The following is a 25,423-nucleotide window of genomic DNA, read 5'->3' as shown; positions in this document are numbered from 1 at the left end:
AATCTACTGAAAAAAAATCAAAGTGAAAAAAAGTAATCCCAAAAAAATTTTCCAAAATTTCTGTCGGTTGATACAACTCTTCACTCTGGAAACGCCAGGTGGAATTGCACAAAACTTCCTTTGGTTCTCAATGTCACATCTTACTTTTCTGTCCAAACTTGCCATGTGAAATCATGATATTGCCAGATGTGTGGTGCATAGGATTGCCATTGTACGGAAGCTCAACATTTTGTTGTTTTTTCCCAAAGTGTGATTTGTGATTTGATTTCACATTAAATGTCAAAATAAGTGGGGTTTTAATCACCAGTATTATATGTTTATCACCACTTTAATATATCACCAAGTGGTAATTTTGGCACTACGCAGTGTGACCCCTGAATAGTAAATAGATTTCTCTGTAATTTAATAAAGAAAATTATACTTGTTTACTCACGATTTCAGACAAATTTTGTAAAAGTCACAAAGTACATTTTCACCGTTGTTAGTAGAAAAGAGTCACTCTTTTCTACTAACAATGGTAAAAATGTACTTTATGTGACTTTTACAAAAGACTTATAGATTTTCTCTTTAAGCAGTGTAAATCTTTAAGTTATTAAAATGGTTGACTTATAGTATTAAAATGGTATTTACTTTTGCTTTGTAGAGTTGATAATCAAAACTGTTTTCAGTAGCTATTTTCAATTAAGTATTATGTTATTTTGATATATTTATTTATTCTGAACAGTTAAATCAAAATTACACAAAAACTGATTTACTGAAGAAAAGTGCCTTTGATTTTTGTCCAGCTATTTCTTGAAAATCACTAACTCCGCAACACTAGCAAAGCTTATGTAAAAGAAATGTACTTGAGTATAGACAAAACATAACAGCACATGGTTTGGTGGTCTGTAATTGGATGACATATGAATGAAGTATGGATGAAGTGATCACATCCTCATACATCCTGTAACTCTTACAATTGTTCTATGTGTCTTCTGCAGTCTCATGCTTAATCAATATGAGAATGGTTGCATCTTCATTGTATGAAAATCTATTTGTAAATAATTCTTTATTTTTTATACACAATAATATAATTTTGGAGAGATTAAATTCACTTAAATAAAACAAAAATAAATTTATAACAAGTAATAAAATTTTTTCTTAAAATAATTTAAAAAATTTTTTTTCATATAGTGCCTTGTGTTTTATCATGAGTTTAAAATATAAGAAACAAAATTGAGGATGGAAATCATCAATTTAAAGAAAATAGGATTTATGATTATTTTTACTTGTGTAAAAGATAATGCTTTTTGCTTGGTATGATTGGAAAAAATATTTGAAAAAGCAATATGAAATTAAGCATTCTACAAAATTTAGCAATCTACAAGGACAATTACACAACAGCAAAATAGATTGAATAAAAAAATTGAGGCAACAACAAAACATATTTAGAATTGCTTCATTAGCCACAGACAATGTAGCTTTCATAAACCTCAGTTGGATGTAAGGTACATTGTCAGTCAAATGTTGGCAAAAGGAATGAAACCATTCTCTGTTGAAGGAAAAAATAAAAAAAAGAAGAAGAATATTTACAAGCTATAGCAAATGTTACTTTTCCAAATAAGGATGTATAATTGCAAAAAATCAGCCTGTCAGATTTACAATTGCAGGATAAATTAATCTTTCAAAAAACAAATTTGTTCCTTCAAACTGTCTTCAAAATTAGAATGGGATTTCTCTGGCTTTGGATGAAAGTTGTGATACTGTATTAGTGATATTTCACAATTTGCTGTCTTAAGAAAAATTCCAATTTTAATATTACTGAAGAATTAGAATCCATGGTTCCATTGAAAAACCACCACTAGACACTAGAACAGATTATATATATATATAGGAAACTAAACTGTTCTATGTCAATTAAATATTCAAATAGAAAAGATCATCTTAACAATACACAAAGCATGAGTGATGTCTATTATGAATATTAGTCTGTTGAGATTATTACACAGGGATATAAAAAAAATGGCTGGAAATCACCCCAAACTTAATATTGGATTCAAGTTGACAATTCAAAAGGACAATTAATATGACAGATTTCCTAAATTCCAAAAATTCTACAGAGATAATACACACACCAACAAAAATTTGATTTGCTTTTAAAATCTTACAGAAAAATAAAACTAAACTAAACAATATTATCTTGTCATCTTTAATTTAGATGTTAAGTAAATAATTATAGGTATCCCTCATACAATATGGTATTTCTATAACACTGTTTTGCTCTAACATGATTTGAAAATTGCAGATATCCCCTATACAACATGACTTCCGGTTTCACTCTAACATAGTTTTGGAAATCTTCCATACAAAATTTCACAATTTTTAAGTGTAAACTTCGTTATTCAATATTTTTCTTTATTCAAGTAAGCATGCATGTTGTCTCAAATTTGCTCACAGATTTAAAATATTGAAATCTTCAATTTGTTTTGTGCCTTTCATCAGGTTTACTGTAATGAAGACTATCAACCAGATGTTGTGGTCATTACTTTCAACTTTAGCCCTTAAGACTGTCTCTGTGTTTTCTTTTTATAGATTAAATAAACTTTACTAAATATGAAGATTAAACATTTTTAGATAAGTGTTATCAAACTTTTTTAACTGTAGGTAAGCAATCATTCATAAAATGATGAACAAAATACAACAGTATCTCAGTACTTGAACAATTCGGTACTTGAACACAAATTCTGAAAAAAAGATGCTCAGTACTTAACTGAACAAATGTAACATTCTAGAACAAACTTTTGATTAAAAATATTTTTATTTTGTTATCCACAAAAATCTTCTTATGATAAAAAAGAAATGAAAATGGTGCTGATACTTCCAATCAATAACAAAAGACAATGATGATACTTTGAAAAAAGAAAATGCCCTCATTTAATTAAAATTAATATTAATGTGTAATACAGTATTTTTAATTGTGATTGTTAATTAATTGGACTACAATTTGAAAAAATTGTAGACCTATAAAGTTCCACTGTTGTCCGTCATCCGTTTGTCTTTCCTTAATCTTGAGAATGGAGTTAGATAGATGAAAGACAAGACCAGACATGGAAACCTTAGGGGCAGAGAGCCCCAATTAACTATATATGAACTTCTGACACAAACCAGAAGTCAATTCAAAAATTTTCCCCTGAAAGGAGTGAGATAAATGACAGGCACTACTCAACTGCTAAAGGAAAAATATCATGTACAGGGGAAAGCCACTACTAATTTGAGATGGAGAGCATATATTTTAAATTAAATAAATTAAAAATATTAAAAATTGCAGCATATGATGTCACAATAAATAATTGCTCATTTAGTGTTGGATTGTAGATCAATTATTTTCTCTCAATTCTTCTTTTATGTATGTAGGTATGTATAAAATGTTAAATAAATATACAGATATCCCTAGTAAAACACAGTAGATACATTTCAAAAAAGTGCCGTGTTATGCAAATCCATGCTATATGAAACAAAGGACTAATGCAAAACATAGGGTTATGTTCCAGAAGTTAGTAAAAGTATACTATTGTTTTTCATAATTAAGAGAAATGTGTTTATTAAAGCAATTGATAATTTATTTCCAATCAATAATGAGCAATTATTTTATTGTGACATCATCACAATGGCAGGCTGCAATTTTTAATCATACTTTTAATTTAAAATATATGCTCTCTACCTCAAATTAGTAGGGGCTTGCCCCTGTACATAATACTTTTCCTTTAACAATAGACTTGTGCTGGTCATCTATCTAACACCTTTCAGGAGAAATTTTTGAACTGAATTAACTTCTACTTTGCATCAAAAGTTTGTATATAATTAATCAGGGCCTCTTCCCCTAATCTTTCCATATCTGGTCTCAGCTTTCATTTATCTAACTCTGTTCTTGAGATTAAGGAAAGACAGACAGACGACAGTGGGAATTTATAGGGTCTACAATTTTTTCAAATTGCAGCAAAAAGATAAAAATAAAAAATAAAAATATGTCTCAGACATTATATAACTTGTCAGTGCACCCTATAGGTTGTTTATGGCTACCGTCCTCTCACTTCAAAAGGACAAAAACAGTAAAGATGTTAAAAACACAATGATGATGAAGGAAAACTCTACCCATTGCTTAAAATGTAAGAAGCATATCTTAAGTTCTTATTTGTTGTTTATTAGATAAATTAGTAAAGATATTCTCATAAGCAAGTAAACCAAAAATTTTTTCCTTCTTTGTATTTATATTAATTTATGTTTAAGATAAATAGAAACATGTTTGAAATAATACAACTAAATGTCTACAAAACACAGGTAAAATGTAAATATAATTACAGTAATTTTTTTGTAAAACAATCTTAAGCAATATTGTAATCTAGTATACTTATAATATTAGATAAATCTAAGAATTTATCTGAAGAGGGGTTTGACGTCCGAAATGCATCTTCGTAATACATATACAAAATAAAATTTTGTTTATTCCTGTTGTCGCCAATGTCTACTTTTTGATAAGTCCATAACAAAATGACACTACACTTTAGATCCTTCAATTGGTATTAAAACAGAACAAGAAGCTTAAATATAAACAGTGCAACTCACATTAACCAGTTGAGTGGTGTGCATATGATTAAAACTCTCCCCTTATGCGATGAAACCCGGATATTATGGTGGACTTCACCGGAGTACATATCATCCTTACCACCCCCGGAACATCTCAAATGGTTGGAAATGATCAAAATTTTTAAATAATTAAGTTTCATTAAGTAACAAATTAGAAAAGCAATGTACTTGTCATAAATTAGGTAATGTTTGGCAAATTAATTTTCAAGCTCTTCTGCATATATAATAACTTTGTTTTAATTAGGGTTTCTCATTTCCTGGACTTTTGCTTGTCCCAGGATTCCAGAAAAAAGTGAACTGTTTCCCGGGATATAATTAATTATTTTTAAGATATAAAATAAATCTTAAAATCAAATGAGATAATTATTTTTCATTTTTAAGTAACTTAATACATCCTGCAAGCTCCAAAATAATATTTATAATGCTGTGTAAAATATGTATAAAAAAATTGCTTTTGAATTACATAGAAATTTTCACAAATAGAAAAAAATTTATTAAAGTTTGTTAGAAACTGCTTTCAACAAAAAGTGCCTTTGAATTAAGTCGAAAATTTAAATAGAAATGAACTTAGATCAAACTTCTAACTTAGAAGGTAATTTTCGTTTTTTAAATAGAACATAAAAATTTAGAATAATATTTTGTAAGATTTTAAAAAGCAAAGATGTTCAATATTCTGATCCCTCAGTCTGGTTCTTATTTTAGAAATGAAAAGTCCTGCTATTGAGAATTGCTTTTCTGATTCAATTAATGCTGGTGGAATCATCTTTAATGCATTTAAGAGAAGACTGATGTTATGTGATTTTCAAGTTCGTTTTCGAAATGCATTACAATACTTCTTTTGCATTCTAGTATTCTTGATTTGTCTACCTCAGCTACTTTCATAGTGGCATCAAGCTTACAGCCTGATAATTTGACAGTTCATTTGACTTTAATAATTAGGTTTGTGAAGAAAAACTTCATACTTGTATATTTTGTACTTGTTTGTATTCTTGCCCAATTTGCACAACCTGGCATAATTCAGTTATCAAAGCTACTGGCATGATTAAAAATTAAGAGAGCATTATCACAATTATTTAAGATATTGCAGGCTCTGACAAGTAAAAAATTTTCAGAGACCTGCCATAAATAAGCTACATATTGATTATTGACAATTTGTGACATGCCATAATAAGCAAAACTTTAAAAAACTAATAAGCAGGCTTAAAAATTAATAAATACAAATGTATTCTGACAGTTTATGAGTTAATTATACTTTCTATTTGCAAAATTTCCTCAATCTTAACACAAAATAAGAAAAAAGTGAACTTTTAAGAAATTTGTAGGATTTCCTGGGATCCCATTGGAGAAACCCTAGTTTTAATGCTGTATCATAAACTTGTCTTGAAGACATTTTAAAAACATTAAAAAGTAAATTTTAATGCCCATTACCAGCAAATTTTATTTGAATCATTATGACCATTTAGCAATTTAATAGTTGAGCAAGTAGTGCAAAATGTTAAAAAGTAAATTTTAATGCCCATTACCAGCAAATTTTATTTGAATCATTATGACCATTTAGCAATGTAATAGTTGAGCAAGTAGTGCAAAATGCATTATGTGGTCTGCTTGCAATGATTTCTGACTGTAGTTTTGGACATTGAATTGAAGAACCCATTGATTCTAAAATGCATTTCAATTTCAGATAAGCAAAATTAAATAAAACAAATATATATATATTATAATCAACAAAATGACATATTTCATTTGTTTGACTGACATTTCCAGCAAATTTGATTTAAAGTTAATGGCAACAACTTGTAGAATAAAAAAAATGTTTATCAGCTTGTAAGTTAATATTAACACTTTCATTAAAAAATATTAAACAAAACTCAAACAAGAGGAACATATTACATTTTAGATTTAATTATTACAATGATATTTTTAATAAATCTATTCCTGTTTTTTGCATCACAAAAAAATGTTTGAATTATAGAAAGCAGCTTGACTACACAAATTTAAAGATTAAATATAATGGCCATGCTGTTTGATTCATAATTTATTTTTATCTTATTTTATGTATATGGTACCATAAATACATATAATTTATGTATATATGTACATGTTTTATATCATCATTCAAGATCTATAACTTCAAAATAATCATCAGATTTAAAATGTAATGCTATTTTCTCACATAATTTATCTTACACTATTGTATGTAAATCATGCTCTTTTTTTTAAAGATAGAAAAGTGTGTTATTCTTATTTTGCAAACTATATAGTTTTATGACAGAATAATATGGGGGGAAGTGATATGATATAATAATGAAAAAAATTTTAATTCACATTATGAAGAAAAAAAACTTTACCAACCTCAAAAACACCAAGACATCTCCCTAATTTTCCTCTAACACCAGCTTCTTCCATAACTTCTCTTGTTGCAGCTACCCTGGAATCTTCATTTGGTTCTAGTCCTCCACCAGGAACAATCCATCTATCTGGAGTTCTACTGCTGGTTACTAATAAAATCTATATTAATAAGAAATCAATAAGGATGCTTTAAATTAAAGAAAATAATGTTGATTATGGTTAATATCTTAATTTTAATAATTATTTCAAACAATCATAATTACTAAAGATTATTTACATGAAATAACAGTAAAGTAAAAATATTAATTTAATAATGTAATAACTTTATTACAGAGAACCTTTAAGTATGAACTTATGATTATTATTACAATTATGCATTATTAAAAGAATTATTACTAATAAACTTTATAAAATTACAAATTTTATTTAATTATTTATTTGCAATATTATAGCATGGCTAATATTGTTATAGATTTGTAATATCATCCTTATGAAATTTTATTTTGTTTAAATATATAATGCCTGATGACTGTCCACATTAATGTTATATCTTTATCAAATATTGTTATACTAAGATTATTAAAGTTGTCTTGTTCTTGAATTTTTGCTCATATTAAAATTGTCATTAAACTATTCTGATTTTATTTACTTTTATTAAAATAAATAAATTTAATAGAATGGTATAAAAATTCATGTACTGTAATTAGAAGCTTAAAAAAATCTGAAATCAAGATAAGGAGTGCCCATAACTTATGTAATGCAAACAGTGACTAATTTAGACCTTCACGGGCCCTAGGTAAAATAATATTTACGGGCCCTTTACAAATTTTGTATTACTACAAATATAAATAAAACTGTAATATTTAAAATTAAAGTATTTTTATTTTTACATCTGAATATCTTACTTATATTGTATTTTTGGGGCTACAATAAAATTATACAGCAATAAACATTATATTTTTCTCAACAAACGCTGCTTTATTCTGAACTTCAAACAGATCTAATGCGCATATACAAACATTATCTAATTCTCAGTGATGTTATTAGATGTCAGAGCAGTAGGTAATGTTATTCTCAATTATTAACCCTTGAATATGGCGCTAATAGTATAGTAATTTGCAATACTAATAAAACAATGGCATGTTTAGAACCTATTATGGGCCCCAGGCAAGTGCCATGCCTGCCTTGTGCCAAATTAGGCCCTGAATGCAAATATAGGTGGGTGGTAGGATTGAAATTCCAAACAGTTGGCAACTCTATTTTTTAAAAGTTGTTAGGAAAACAAAAACCAGCATTTTGAAAAATAGTTTTTAAAAAAATTGTCTCTTTTCCTTTATACCACTAATTGTAGTCCATGCTATTTTCATTCCCATTAGTTCACATTTTTGTCTCTTTCCATCCTGTGAATACTAAAAAGTCCTGTTTTTAATCATACTATCACCACCAGATCCATAATGTTAAATGGAAGGGTGGCAAAGGACAAAGATTGACAGTCCAGAAAAAACTTCCTGAAGTTTTTTGACCTGTCCAGATTTGTTCCTGGATCCTCCAGAGATATAGGCTGACACCTTAACCATTTGGCTATCTGGCTGACTGCACCTCCTCATCAGAAGAAGGAAGTGTTCTCAAGATTATGGGATTTTCTTTTGCTCATCACTTTTTCAAGTTTTTTTTCACACTGTTTGGCATTTATTATTGTGTAAGTTAACAACCCTAATTGCTATGATACATTACAATGAAGTGGGGAATGTTTATAAAAATGTTATGTAATGCTAGGATCTCAACTCTTGATTAATAATGATTCATTTTTGTTTCTGAAGTGTTGCTTAGTGAACTTGTACATATTTGCATTTATTCAGTACATAGTGCTATGTATTATATTAGTCTTTAGTACAATTAAGGGGATTGATCAAGGATATATATTTCATAACTTTGTGGTGGGTATACAGGACAGTTTTTCAGAGTTACAGGGATGGGATGGTAGTTGAAAAGTATAAAAATAGTATTAGGGATCATTCGTAAATTACATAAAGTGGTTGGAAAGATTATGAATTAAGGTTAATAACATAATGGATATTTATCTTAACCTTCATAACAAAGTAACATAAGATATTACTAAATTATACACACATTACACATACGTTGTAAAGGAATTAAATTTTAATAAACTATTTTTATAAATTATAAAAAAAAAAACAAGTTTCTGATATGTGTAAAACATTTTAATTAAGAAAGAAATTTTGATTTAAAACAAAAATGGAGCTATCAAAGTTCGTAATAAAACCTTTAAACTCTACATTATTATATACTACAGTATATAATTTTACATAATAATAAAGTTATAATTTTATTAAAAAGTTTTTAAATTATTTATAACAATTATGTAACAAAATAAAATAAATAATTATTGCAAAAATTTATATTCTAAAGAAAAATTGGCAAAATTTCAATGTGTATCTAGCACATTTTGATGTAAAAATATTGTGTACTGCCATAATTAAATCTGTATTAGTAAGTGTTTTGCAAATTGGAAAGTATTTCATAACGTGCAGGTGGTAACAATCTCACGTGCACTAGTCACACATACAATACTAAGTTAAGCCGTCCCTGACAATTCGAACAAGAAAAGCAGTTCCTTGTGCCAAATTAGGTGCATTCAGTGCTGCTGGCCTCTTGGCTACAGTTGTAGAGTCTATAGACAGATCGGCCCCTGAACTAAAATAACCGATAAAAACAGTTGACAAGAATGCATTAAGAAGTCTAACTTTTACGGAGCTAATTTTACATGAATTGTATCAAAAATAAATTTCAAATTGTACTATACATAAAAAAAAAAGTCAGTAAATCGAAAACATAAAAAAAGATGTAAAAATTATTGCTTTAAGATGCAAATTTTTATAGTTACGATTCGAAAAACATTTTTATCTGCGTTGCATGTTAGAGTATTACGTATTGATTTTTTTATGTGATGATTAATTTAAATTCAGTTACTTAAAATGCAGTTAATTTATATACAAAGGAATTATTTTTACATGCTAAGTGCCTAACACGTAACTCATCTCTCTAACCCGTGTTGTGTTTTTCTAATAGTCCGTTTTAAAGGAGATCCGAGTTGAACGAGTACTTGAGAATTTAAAACAATACATACATTAAATGGTACACACAAAGTAAATTTACAAATATTCCATTAATTTGAGATTATAAATTCTTAGTTACACTTGAAGTATAATTAATTAATTCGTCATTTAATAATGCTCTTGTATGTTATATGAAATACTTAAAATCAATCAAATTCAAAATCGTTGCAATTTCACTTTTAGTTATTTAAGTGAGAAATGAAACGTGCAAACATATAAATTAAATTGAATTTGATAACTCGTCATTATAGGTAATAAATAAATAAATATATATATATATTAAATTTTCTAAGAACTGCAAACTAAAAACACATGTATTTCAGTTACTCAGTTAATATAATTAAAAATAATTCAACATTGTTAAAGGTTTAGTTAACATTTTCCCCATAGAAATTATAGCTTCTATTTTAAGTATATACAGTATTTATAATCCTCAAATGTCAAGTATTTCGTTTGTAGTTGTTCAATGTGTGTCGTGGCTTACTCTTTATTGTTGAAAAATATTATTACATAACTACACATTTAAAAGTACATTAAATCGAAAAAAAAAAATTATATATTTTTTATTATTAAATAATTTAATAGAAATCGAAGGAATGAATTGCAACATTTGCTGGAAAAATTTTTTTTTCGAACTCTCTACCTTTCCTCTTGATAAAAAAATCAATTTATTCTCCGAACCAAAACTTGTATTTCAGTTTTCTGTTAACGTATAATACATTTTAAACTTTTCTATTCATTTCATAGCTTCATGGAGTTAGGGTATTATCGCAGCAAATCTAGAATAATTGTGAATTCAACGCAGTGCTCGGTCAGTAAACGACATTTCAAGCGTATGAGTGGCAAGTGAAACTTTTACGCTAGATTATATGATCTGTTGCATTTACTCTGGAATGCATTTACAATCTTATATTGGATACAGAAAATAACAATGAGATGAATACTTTGACAACTGATGTCATCTTATTAGATTTCTTACATTAAGATGCAAGAAATCCTAAAGTAATAAAAATCTTTTATTCTTTCGTTCATCGTAAGAAAAGCCTACAAAGGTCCTTAACTAAACCGAAATGCATAATATTCCTGCTAAATCAAATATGTATCTTAAGCAATCTAAATTAGCCTAATTACTGTATGAAAATTATCATATTACCGAACTTTCGTTATCCATAATTTTGATTCGGAACGTAATTGTTCTAATAATAATAATAATAATTTTTTTTTTCAATTCTTTCCATAAAATGAAAATATGGAAAGCAAACTTTATCAAAATTTCCTTTATATAGCGTTTTAATTTTTCGAATAATTAATTGAAATTTGTCCAGTGTATTGACCTTAGAGCTTTTCTATTCATAGAACATTAATGCTAATTTTTCGGAAAGGAAGTAGAAACGAAGTTCACATTTAAATGTGAATTGAATACACCCTGATATATTTGCTAATCTTTATGAATTGATTTGGTTGAACTTAATCATGAAAAATATTCTCTGAATAAAATATATATATCGGCCTTGGGTGTGGCCATATAGTTTAAGAATTCATAAATTTGATGGATTAAACGTCACTGGGAGGTATGTTTTTAATTACATATCTATATTTTAATTATATTCTTTTATACATTTTTTTCTTTTTAAATTAAAAATTATATATATAAATTAATGGAAAGATATATGACTATTATATTTAAGCACTTATAAGTAGGCTACAATTAAAAAATTACGAAGCGTCATTGTTGTTACAATGACGCTTCGTAATTTTTTTAATTGTATTAATTATTTTAATTATTATAAATACTTTATATTTGCAATTTTTATTATCTTAACAATACTATTTATGAAAAAATTCTTTAAGAAATCTGAAAAAGAAAATAATTTTCGTTTAAGAGAAAAATTAAAAATGTCTTTCATAAAAATATATTTCATAATTATAGAGGAAAATGCATGATGCCATGATATTATCAAGGTTAAAGCATAGTAAATGCATCCACAGACCTTGATATTAAACATGATTTATAGATGAAAGTGGAATGAAATACGTATTTAATAAATCTTTTGGATATGGTGCCATCGATTGTTCTTTTTTAATTTAATAATGGCCTCTACTCTCTATTTACTGTCAAATTGAAGTATTATGAAGGAGATATTGCTAGTACGATTAACATTCAGATTTAAGAAAAATCTTTTAACTCGCAAATGTCAAAAACACTTGTCCGATTTACAAACGTTCCATGTATTAAAAAAATAGAATTCTCTACTTTTTCAAATAAGATTAGCTGAAATACGAATATTATTATATCATAGTTCTAATTGTTATTCAATTTCTCGAATATGTTGACATAAAAAAACTTTGTACTATTTATTTACAATAGTTTTACTTAGTAAATAGTAAAACATGCTCAAATAATATTTGGAAACTAATTTTCTTTAGAATTTTTGTACAATGATTCGTTATTAAATTTAAAAAAAATCGAAACCAATTTTAGGATATTCTAAAATAATTTAAATATTTATTTCGTTAAACATCTGTTGGATTTCTTGAGAAATGAATGAAGACAAATTCTATATTGAAAATATGGAAGGGGGGGGGAAACTCAGTTTTAAAAAGATCAATCAAATAAAATTTAAATTTTAAAATAAACTTATTTTTATTGCGATTACTTGATTTACGATAGGAACTAAATTTTATTGCTTTGTTTCCAGTTATCGTGATACAGTGTTTCCCATAAGTCTGGAACCATAGAAATTATGTTGATCTTTTTTACAGATTAAGCATGGAGCTGAATGAAGAAGAATAAATTCAAGCTATTCTGAAGATGGAGCAAGTCAGAGTGAAATCACCGGAGCTGTGGCAGAACCACGATGACTCAAAGTGATTCGACCGAACCAGAGCCTGGAGCCAACAAGGGCCCCGAACGTGTCAAGCAAAAGCTTATGACTTATGATGAAAACAATTGTTTTGATCATACGAAACTAACCATGGTCGGGCAATTTTTTTTATTTATTTCAGTGAAAAACTAAAAGGATTTTTTCGACGAAGCAAGCCCTGTCCTTTTCGGCAGAGGGAGGAGGGGCCCCCGCATTAGAGTTTCGAACCAGGGTGCGAAATAAGGTTGTTCCTTCTCTGCATCGAAGAGTTTAATAGGCTGTACCCAGACTTTTCACCAATTACAACTGTCTGGATGCAACCTGTTAAACTCTTCAATGATTCCACGCTGAGTCCCCATTATCAAAATAACGAATTAATTCTTCCTTAGCACTATGCATTATTATTATTTTACAGGTAAAGATCTGTAATAAGGATGGCGTATTTCTATAGTTCTTGACTTATAGGACACCCGGTGTATGTCGCAAATTTTCTAGACGTATTACAAAATGCCAGATTATCATCAAATCTAGTCAAAATATTTTAGTCATGTTAAGTTTTCCTGACTCATGTTAGTCACATTATATTTTATGAAGCAATGTGTTTAGTCACGTTATAATATGTTTAAAATCTAACGTAATATCATACATATTTTTATCTTCATTAGTAGCTGCTACTAACTTAGCTTCTTTTTCATTCAAATCGTTGCTTTTGCAATTTCATTCAAGTTTAGTTTAAGTTGTTCTTACAATTGTTTCAAGTATGTTAATTAAATGTAAATTTTTTTATATATTATGTATATTAACTGTGTAGAAGCCTGAAACATAACTGGAATTCGAAACAATAATTTCAGCTGTAACAGAAGACAACGAAGACATTACGAAACTAACCAGTCTAAATATTAGGAAAATATCTGAATTGGCAGTGTAAAAAACTTTTCTGAAAAGTTGTGTTCATTAAATAAGACTTGCCAAAATTCTTATTTAAAAAAAGAACTATGGGTCTGCATGCGTATTTTAGAGATTATAAAAAAAATAAAGCAGCAATCTGTGACTTCTTTAAAACAAAGAAACTTCTGTTCAAAACCATTTCGGCAATAAATACGACATTAAGAATATCAGCATCACCCACTTCCATAGAGCATCGTTTCCCTTTAAATTATAATAGTCGAAATATTACAGTCAAAAGCTTTCAAAAGTGCGTAGATCTACAGGTGATAAGATGATACATGCTATTAAAAATAAAATTTGATACGTAGTTGAGTTTTGTTTCGTTCTGTAAAGTATGACAAAGTAAATTTAATTCTAAAAAAATATTAGCTTCTAACCTAATAATATTAATTAATTTTCGTGGTCAGATTGATTTAATACATTGTATTCGGCTCCTGAAGGAAAATTAAAATGATATTAAATTACCAAGATCATGCAACGAAATACATTCATTTGAGACCAATCGAAATAACGAGCTGCAGAAGTTAGAAGAAAACAAAGATCTTCCTAAATTTGGTCTTCCGCTTATACTCATTGACAAAGTAAACACATCCAGATAAATTGTCCCATTAATGCAAAACTCAGCACATATTAATAGCTATGTCTCATACAAATGTGTAAATAATATCAATAATTACAACTGTGGTCCGAGTACACACCAAGTAATGGCAGCAGAATGCAATAAAATCGCAATAAAAAGTTTTATAAAATCCAGCATCCTATGAAGTCTTACAGAGGCTCAGTGTACAGAATTTTCAGTATATCTGTTAGGTGGTTTTCAAACGCCAGGCGTATCTGTACAGTACAATGCCGTCAAAAGACACACACGGCTGAGAGAGTTTTTGAAAGGCCGTGTCAATGGGCTGAAGGAAACAGAATGGCTGTTTTGTCATATTGCTTGCCATCTGGGTTGATCTGACTGAGGTGGTGTTGGGGACGGTAGATATGTCATGGCGGGCAGGTTCTGGATGACCCAGAAAAGTCACCATGAGAGATGCTTGTCAGATAATGAGACAAGCATGAATAGCTGTAATAGTCTTTGTCCAACCTTCCAGAGACAGTGGAAGCCTCTCTAAAGAATCTTCTCTGTTCCCGTATCATTAGCAGGCAACCAGCAGAGGCAAATTTGCATGCACGACGACCACTATGAGTGTTGCCACTAGCACGCCAACATCGGCTTCCTTTGCAGTGGTGCCGTGACAGAAGCATGGACTGCTATGAACTGGCAGTGCATCGTCTTAGCGAAAAATTCCAGTTCTGTTTGGAAACGAATGATCGACATTTTAAGGTAGAGAAATACTGGTGAGCAGTTTAATTCAGCCTTATACTGTTAAGCAGCACATTGCTCCATTGATGGTGTTCTGGTTTGGGGGAGTTATCTCATAACTATCAGTCATTGCCTATGCCCTCATATCTTGCCTGGTAGGGTTACAAACAGCCATTTTCCAGAAAGAAAATGCTCAGCAGCAAACATAGTAAGAATTGCCAGTAATAGTTTTCAGTGATTTTATCTACCCAGTCATAGGTGTGCTTCTCAGTAATGTCTTCATGTTGCCACACTTCCATAGCCTGCAGTCCCAGATTTTCTTTTTAAATTTTAAATTCAGATTTTAAATTCTTCTATATAAAAACATTTGAAATTGGTAATGATAACCATCTTAGTCCTTTCATAACATTTTGTTACTAGTTAGATTACATTACGTTCTTTTGTTCATGATTCAAATTTTTGAATCATGAACAAAAGAACGTAATGTAATCTAACTAATTTGAAATAATTTGAAATAATTTAATGTTAATATTCTATATAAAAACATAGATGCTATAAAAACATAGATTTTATCATGGGTTCGCGTCTGACCAACAGGTTAGCACAGTTTTTTTCAAGTTTTCTTCACGTGTCCAACACCTAAATAGGGGGCTAGTTTCCCAAAGAAAGTCTTCCTGGCAATCATTTCATCAATACCTTGGCAGATCGCCCAGGTGTCGCGCCAAACCAAATCAATAGTCTTCAGATTTGTTGCCCAGATGGAACGCGTTTTTGCCTTCAAGTGTAAGGGATCTGGAGCAACATTTGTGAACAAATCTTTCGCAGAATAACATATGGTTCCTGTATGCCTTCATGCCCATTTGTATCCAGGCAAGAAAGGCTCTAAAAGATACTAAAAGGTTGTTTTAAACTGTACAGTTGTTCTGTTGAACAACTGTATAGTTTAAAACCTTTTAGTATCTTTTAGAGCTATATTATTGTAATGACTGATGATTTATTACCATCGCCACTACGATCATGTTAGTAGTTTGATGTGATTTCAATGCCACAGTGAACGACTTTTTGTCAACGAGTGTATTTTGAAAAGGATAATGGAAAGATTCATGGCAGCAGTTATCTATTTCTTTGAATGTTTGAAGTAATGTTTACTTATACTGTACTTTTCTTTCATATAATAAATAAAAATGAAATAAAATTTTATTTAATACCTTAACAAAATCAGTTTTTTTGTTTTCAAAATGTATCTAAATTTAAACCTAGAATTTAAACTTTTAAAATATTGTATTTAAGAATAATGAAGAATTTATCTAAATTCTTCTATATAAAAACATAGATGCTATTTACAAATTACTTACATTTATATATTACTCATACAACTCCTTTTAATATATGCAAATTCCAAATATTAAGAAATCAAAATCAAACATTTTTGAAGCAAAAATCTAGTCATCTAAATAGATTTTCATATAATCTTGTATATTGTTTTACAATGTTTTAAAAATTAAGATGTAAAAAAGGCCTTACGTAGATTCAATACCCATAAAAGAATCAGGAAGACACGTGCAAGATGAAATGCTTTATCCATCTAAAAACGAAGAAATTGGTAATGATAACCATCTTAGTCCTTTCATAACATTTTGTTACTAGTTAGATTACATTACGTTCTTTTGTTTATGATTCAAATTTTTGAAAATAATTTAATGTTAATACTTTAATTACATAATGAAGTAAAACCCCTCATGTAAAGCAATTTATATCGGATAACTATCAATATATTATTATTCTTACGTTGAACTAATTCTATCTAACATTCAATCTTTTAAAATAATACGGTATTTATGTAAAAATAAGTATAGTGGTCCCTTGGCATTCGCAGATGATTCATTCCAGCACCCTTTCGATTACACCAAAATCCGCGAACACTCAAGTTACTTATATAAAATTGCTTATTATTTGCATTATAACCCACGCACATCTTTCCGCATACTTTAATTCATCTCTAGATTACATATATTACCTAATACAATGTAAACAGTTCTTATACTGTATTGTTTAGGGAATAATAACAAGGAAAAAGTCAGTACATGTTCAATTCAGTACAGATGCAGCCATCTACGTATTGTATTAGCAACAACATAACATTTTCTTTGAACACTTACATATTGCTTTCGTTTAATTTCCTGAAAGAGAAACACACAAAACAACACACAGCGTAAATACAATTTAAAATACATGTTGTGTTTTGAAAATTTCTGCAATGTTTTAGATCTGTAGTTGGTTGAATGCGTGGATACAAAAGACCAACTATACAAAATTTTTGAATACTCCTCTACGAAACACAGTATTATTAAATCTTATTTTCCGGTAATAAAAGTATCTTAAATCATTATAATTACTAGCTAGTATATTCAAATTAAAAATTCGTTTTAGCTACCTGAGGGTCATATCAACAATATAGATTCTCAATATTTACAGTAAATAATTATAAATTCCATTCTTATAAGAAGACAAATTATTACTTTCATATCTAATTTATTCATTTTTGTTTTGATTAAATAAAATGTTTAAATATTAACTAGATTCTTAATATAAAAACAAGTTTTTTTTTGCATTTAAATATATCGTCATAAAAAGACCTCCTAAAATTTATAAAAACACCGTTTAACTTACGATTTTTGCAATTTTACATTATTGGGCTGCAATTTGAAAAAACTGTAGACCTATAAATTCCCACTGTCGTCCGTTCGTCCGTCTTTCCTTAATCCCGAGAACGAAATTAGTTAGATGAAATCATAGACCAGATATGGAAATATAACAGGCAGGAGGCCCCGATTAAGTATATCTGAACTTCAGATACAAATCGGAAGTCACGTTATTTCAATTCAAAATTTTTCTCCTGAAAGAAGTTAATAGACGACCGGCACGACTCGATTGCTAGAGGAAAAGTATAATGTACAGAGACAAGACACTACTAATTTGAGGCGAAGAGCATATATTTTAAATTAAATAAATTAAAAATAAGATTAAAAATTGCAGCCTGGCATTGTGACGATGTCACAATAAATTGCTCGTAACCTATACATTATAATCGTCTAATTTGAATCGGACAATATATTTTATACCATGAGCAACAATAGAGAGGGACCAAGACGAACAAATGACGTTTTGTCCTTTGTCAGAAAAGTCAAGAAACTCTGATTCGTGTGTGTGTTCGTGTTCAAAATTACCGATTTTCGGAGGAGGTCGATTTCTCTGCCTCCAAATGCCTGAAGTAATTCTTGATATCTGGTTCGAAAGATAATTGTTTTCTTAGGTAGTATGAAAAATTTCAAGATTTTCTATAACGAAGTTGCCTTTATAGAAAATCTTTGGCCTTTTTCTTTGGTAATGATAAGCTAGGCGCTTGGAAACTATTTATTTGTAGGAAACAACAATGCAGGTAAAAATATTTGAAACGTCAAGCTTACGTTTACCAAAATAAATAAATAATAAAAAATTTGACGTCATCCAAATTATCATAAGTTTTTACTTGGCGCAAATTTTTTACAACATATCACATGTTTTTGTTTGCCTTTTTATTTACGCTCCTGAAATTAGTTTAAGAATAGTATAAGAATCAAATTTGCTTAAGCAAAATAATATTAATGAATCAATCCTGTGATTAGTTGATATAAAAGATATTTTGCTCCTCTGAAACAAAATCCTGCAGGTGCACTGTTTTGTACTATTATGCTACAAGTATTTCGTTGTTATGAATGGAACAATAAGGCTACAGATATTAATTTCTTCTATTCTAACAATAGAATATTTTATTCTATTGTTAGAATAGAAGAACAAAGAAGAAATATATTTTTACAAATATTTTATTATTTAGAATTCATAAAAGAAATAGATTTCCTAGAATGTGAATAGATTAATTTTAAAGTTACACCGAATTATATAGACATTATTAACTGAAAACATTTAAACTACAACTGTGTAGTTAATATTTTAAATAGTTTTTTTTTCATTTTGTACAGATCAAATGATAGTAATAGATGTCTCTCTAGCCGAGGGATTCTATAAGTCTAATCCAAGTAATAAAATTTTCTAGCACATAATTAATGTATTTTGTATTTGGCTAAACACTATTAGTGTTTATATTAATTAATACATAAAAACCATCCCTTATTGTTTCACAATAATTGTTATTGGTAGCTATTACTTAGCCAGATATAAGTTTATCCCTCGCATCACTAGTATAATCTTTAGCTCTAAAGTATGGAACAAAGCATCTCTGAAATACTTTCCCTAGTATTATTCCTTGAATTAATAAAAATATTTCATTTATAATCTAATTTTTAAAAAATTGTTTAATATTAAGTAAATTTTAATCCAATTTATTGTTACAAGAAGAGTTTGCTCCTGTTCGCTCCGTCTCCTTATTCCCAATATAGATTATTCATAACAAAAATTTCGTGATGATTCATCGATTCCAGTGCATCGTTTTTGTTATTTTTCCTCGTGACAAAGTGACGTGACAATTAAGTATGCATATATATGCCTCCTCTCTCTCTTCATATATATATATATACATACATTTGTATATATATATGGAGAGAGAAAGGAGGCATATATATACATACTTAACTTAATTGTCACGACACTTTGTATATATATATACACACACACATTTGTATATGTGAGAGGGAAGAAAAAAGTAGATATGAAAATATACAGTATATACTTAATTTTTTCCACGCGTTACATGTTCTTACTTGCCTGTTTGGTTTCTTCTTTTTATAAAAATTACGAGCTGTAAAACTGTTGAAATTTAGTGTCGACAGTATTACATATAAACCAAACCAGCTCAGTTTGTTAATATTGTTAATTTAACCACTTAAATTTATCAAATACTGTATATTAAAATACATAAATTAATGTACTTATCAATTCCCAGAACTACAATATTCGCGTAAAAATTTGTTGAATACTTTAAAATCATCATCAATCTTCATTGAAAATCACTGAAAAAATAATTTATGCAGGAAACGTCTCAAACTTTACGTATAATTCATGCAATGAGACGTTTTTTTTTTTTTAAATAAGAGAGTTATATTATTTATTGAACTTTATATTCGGAGAACGATATCAGAAATTTTTAATAAAATGCATTTATTTTTCTACATTTAACAGATCCTACTTATTTTAGCTGTACCTTACTTATATAAAGTAAATGACAGATGAAGATATTTTAGTCTCATTAAACAATTAGCAGTTGTATTCAGCGGGAGGAGTCAAAATAGAAATAATATTCACAAAATGCACTTGTGCATACTCTGCATGCTTCAACTGTAGATAATATTCAATTATAATTTAAGATTTAAACCAAAATAATTTTATACAAATAGCATTACATTCATACCTTTATTTTAAAGATATTAAGTGGCTTCTCAACGTTACAGAAAATTATCTAGGAGAATTTTAACTGTTATCTTATTTAAAAGTTCTTTTTTTTACGTTTTAGGATCAAACTATCAACAGAAAAAATTTTAATATAATTTAAGAAAACCATAATAGGTATTTAAAAAAAGCTCTTGAAATTTTAATTAGAAAAAAAAAAAACTTTATCAAGATGTTCCTTAAACCTTCAGTTGAGCGGAAGTAATATATTCTTAGTTTTCAAAAGAAAAGTGTTCAATTGAAGATGTAGTAAAAGGAAAAATATAAATGGATATTGACAGAAGTATTGATTGCAAAACAAAAAAGAGTTATATATTGTAATATACAAGTTTTTATTTGAGGAAGCGATATATATTTGTTATAGAATCCAGAACAAAGATTTATGCAGTTGTAAACATCAGTTTTACTCTACTTTTCACGTATTTATACAGGATATTACAGGAAATTTGAAAAATCTGTATTTAAATAAAAACGAATTCAACATTTTTTATTATCTATATCATTGATATCTGAAATTAAAGAATTCAGATATTTTTTTTGTGTGTATGTTATGTGTGTGTGTGTGGATTAAAATGGATTGAACGTGTACTTAATTAAGTATGAAATAAAAAGCTAACATGGCAACAATTTTGTATTTAAATTTTCATTTTATCAACATTGAAAAAACATTTCATAATATTTGCAACATGTGAATAAGAAATTAAAGTGCAGAATGAATATGCATTTTTAACTTTTATACTGAATAATGAATGTGCTAACATGAATAAATTATATATTTCCATTTAATTTGAAACGTTTCTTTGAATATGGAAGATATGTAGAGTAATCAATTATCTTTATTTAAAACAATAACACGAAACAAAACAGGTTGGCATGGATCTTTATAACTGGAAATTCGAATCAGCCGCCATTTTTTTTTTCAAAAATCGATTCTATGAATAAACACCGATATGTTATCATATTTCCTTCCTATTTTTTTCATTATACAGTATAAATCAAATGTCTCTCATTCAATCCGGGCAAACTATAAATGACCCCATTGTTTTCATAAATTTATTAATCGACTATGTGCAACTTTTTCATTGAATTTTAGAAAAATTTACTTAATTTTTTTTTATTTTGCCATAGCTTTTAATTATTTAAATTCTCTATGCAAATTTAATTTATGGCTACTATCATCAATTCGTAAAAACGTCTCTTATATAGTACTATAAAAAGGTATTTCAGGATACAGAATAAAAATTGATATCATCATTATGCTTCTTTTGATTTATGAATCTTTTATGTATATAAATCATTAATATATAGCATTAATGATTTATCTGCAATTTCTTTACAGCAGCACGCACAAGAACTCAAACTCAGTATTTTTAACCGAATTCTTTTCTATAAATATAATCGAAAATCAACAATTTTTTTTTTTCAGTATAAATTCAATTTCTGAAATAAAATACAATTATCTGTAATAATTATATTTTTTGAGAATATAATAAAAATGTATTACTAAAATAAACTAACGGTAAGTATAGTTCGTGACTTGATAGAGAAGTGAAGGAGCATTGGAAAAGTGAATGGATCACGAAGGTTAAGAAAAAGTATCTAAAAGGAAAAAAAAAGATTCAAAAAGTTTAAATAGTCCCATAACATACATTTTCCTTCTGGTCAATTTACTTCATTCGTTTTGTTGATTACTTTCGTGACAAGACACACAAAATGGACGTAATAAATTTATCCACTTTCTTCAACTCCTAATAGATTTTTCGGCATTTTAAAAAAAATCATGATAACTATATGCTGCAAAAAACTTCTGATCTATTGATATATTCTTCCAAAAAAAAAAATTAGACTACTTATTATCGTGCAATAAATTAAGTAAATGACAATTCTTTTTTATCGACATCTTTAGTAATTAGGATAATGACTATAATAAAATTTACAAAATGGCAAATTAGGATTTACAAAAGATTGACGGCTCGAGTAGAATTCAATATCGAAACTGCTTAGTGTAAAAATTTAATTTAAAAATTACAGTGCACTCGCGCTAATCCGAACTAATTCCTCTCGTTTTGCCGCTAAACGTTCCTGTAAAAACAATAAAAATCATAATTTTACAAATTCTATTAATGCGTGCATATACCAAATACGTATTGTATTTAGAAAAATTTTACACAGTAATCCTTTGACTTTCTTTATACCTGTACAATAATTAGTTCGGATTAGCGAGAACATGCTGTACGATTTTAGAAATTAAGGCGCCACTCCCTAAAAACTTATGAATTCAGCAATTTCTTTAATAATACACACTTAATACTACTTATCCAGAATCTAGATGTGTTAGTAAACATATCAAAAAGAAACCTAGAACCGAGAAGATAAACATCACGAAACAATAGAAAGAATTCATTCCGAAAATGGTACGGGATGAATTAATCCAAAACTATTTGAAACGCATAAGGCCGTCCAATTGTATAAATGCCAAAACACGATTAAAAGTCAAGTGATAATACGATTTCCGTGATCGTCGAAAGTCACGATAGCGCTTATCGAGACTATCGATGAGAATGCATACAGATGCGACATAACCGGAAGCTACTTTTCTACAGGACCATTCGAAATTCGAATACACAGACAATAATAATAAAAAGATAAAACAAGAATTACTCTGGGACTTTACGATCATTAAAATTATTTTCGTGAACTTTATTTATAGTCGTAAGAGTTTTCCATAGTTCGGTAGTGTGCGAGAAAGAAAAAAAAAAGGAGGAAGAATTTTCATGACGTAACACCAGACACATTTCGAACTGTCGCGTGATGACAGAAAAGTGAGTACCGCGACGAGAATCGCATGATAAATACCGTTCTGCATGGAGAAGAAAAATCTGTTAAAACGAAAACAGGCAACGGAGAGACGTATCGTGGCACCGCATTCGATCGGTAAGTAAAACATTGTAGGCGGCAGCGAATGGGAGCGACGGAAGAAGGGGGGAGGATGGCAACAGAAATACCGAAAAAGCCGCGCGCGCCGCTAGAAAACAACAGAGAAAAACAAAAATGAAACCTAAACTTGGCCTCCTTCGATTGACTAAAGTAAAAGTTCAACCAAGTTCAACGACTTCGTATAGTTTTTCCCCGTTCTTTTAAGTGAATCCTCATAAACGTCTAGACGTCGATAAGTTTAATTTTAACGAGACGTTTTGTAGGATACGGTTTCGAATACGCCATCCTCCGACGTCATCAGTGCTTCGTACCGATAGGCTACCGGAAGAATGACATTGATTACGAGCCGCTCGACGTCGGACGTCCGAAGGACACGGCTCGGAGGCCGCCGACCCGGTCTGCTCCACATACTCAGACAGAGGGGAGAGCGAGATTTGTCGGGTTACCGTGGCAACGGCATCCCGGTGGAGAATTAACAGATAGGAAAATACTACATCGCCTCCGTTCCGTATCGTTACTAACTTAATATCGAAGATGTTTTCGTCACCCGACTTATCTCCACTCCCTCCTTCGACAGTCTAGCGACGATAATGATTAAAATATTCTATAAATAAAGTTACCTTTAATCCGAGAACTTAGAACAACGCCGAAATTAATTAAAAAAAAAGGGGGGGTACAACGATCGAATTAAAACGACTACATTAAAAATGCGCGTAAATTCTGTCTAATTCGCTCGTTCCTTTAATTTATTATTGAAGAACGTATATATATAATAATAATAATATATATAATATAAAAGTCATTCTTTTCGGCTCGTTTATCATCAATTGTAGTAATGGGACTTGGTGATTTAAAAGCTCCTTCAGGCCATGTTTCTATCAGATAAATGAACACTTAGTAACCATTACGGAATCTATATTAGAAGAATCACTCGCTGATAAATCAGTTTCCTGTCAACATTTATAAAAATTGATGGACTATTTTTCTTCGTTTTAATATTAAAAATTTTTATTATTTAATAGAATTAAGTAAAATATAATATTTGCCATTTTATTAACAAAAAATAACATATTTTTTCTGTTATGCAAATGGATTTATGTTATTTCAGTTTTGTTTAGGAAAAAATAATAAAATAATTAAGTGGAATATATTTTGTTTTCGTGTAATGTCGTTAAGTTTACTGTAATTATAATTTCTTCGTGGAATTTAAAAAAAAAAAAAAAATAAGTATTTCGATAATGCTTCTACTGAATTAAAATGGAAAATTTGCTTTTAATAAAAAAAATCTGATGCAGGTTTATTTCACCGGTTCTTTCGTCGTTCTTTGCAGTAAGATTATTATTATAATCATACAAATTTGCATAATCACGCAAATTGAGTTAAAGGAAGTCGTTCATTTAATAGATAAAACTTCGTCTTCTGTGAATAGTTTGCTTTTGTAACAGTGAATATGAGAGAGAGAGAGAGAAATATAAATGAGGCAAAAGTATATATTTAAAATCAGTTCAGGATTTATATTCAGCACTATAGGAATTCTAGATGTAACTATGAAATGGCGAATTATGTGTATAAATTATCATTTACAGAACTCAAGATTTAAATTTAGGATTTATATCCATCGTTTATAATTTATAATTATAAATTATAGAATTCCAAATATGTATAATAAATTTTCTTACTTTTATATTTATATAAAAACAGCTTAGATCGAGGATTTTGGGTCTTTTTCATGTATGGACTTCTCTTAGGAAACTTTTCCATCAATCCCCCCACACTATTTTTTTTATATTTGGAAAGTTTTGCAAATGATAATGAAG

General features: G+C 28.8%; 1 protein-coding gene across 1 annotated transcript in view; it reads right to left on the bottom strand.

Moving 5' to 3' along the window:
* The window catches only part of LOC111627423 (diphosphoinositol polyphosphate phosphohydrolase 1-like), a 73,549-nt gene that overhangs the window by 33,578 nt on the left and 14,548 nt on the right, over positions 1 to 25,423 (bottom strand). Inside the window, exon 2 of the mRNA XM_023370988.1 lies at positions 6,967 to 7,131. Coding sequence (XP_023226756.1) covers positions 6,967 to 7,131 — 165 coding nt within the window. The remainder of the gene's footprint in view (positions 1 to 6,966; positions 7,132 to 25,423) is intronic.

This window comes from Centruroides sculpturatus, unplaced genomic scaffold (assembly GCF_000671375.1).
Source record: "Centruroides sculpturatus isolate CEXI.00-Female unplaced genomic scaffold, Cexi_2.0 scaffold424, whole genome shotgun sequence".
Taxonomy (NCBI): domain Eukaryota; kingdom Metazoa; phylum Arthropoda; class Arachnida; order Scorpiones; family Buthidae; genus Centruroides; species Centruroides sculpturatus.
The sequence above is the reverse complement of the archived record's forward strand: the minus strand, read 5'-3'. Positions and strand labels throughout refer to the sequence as shown.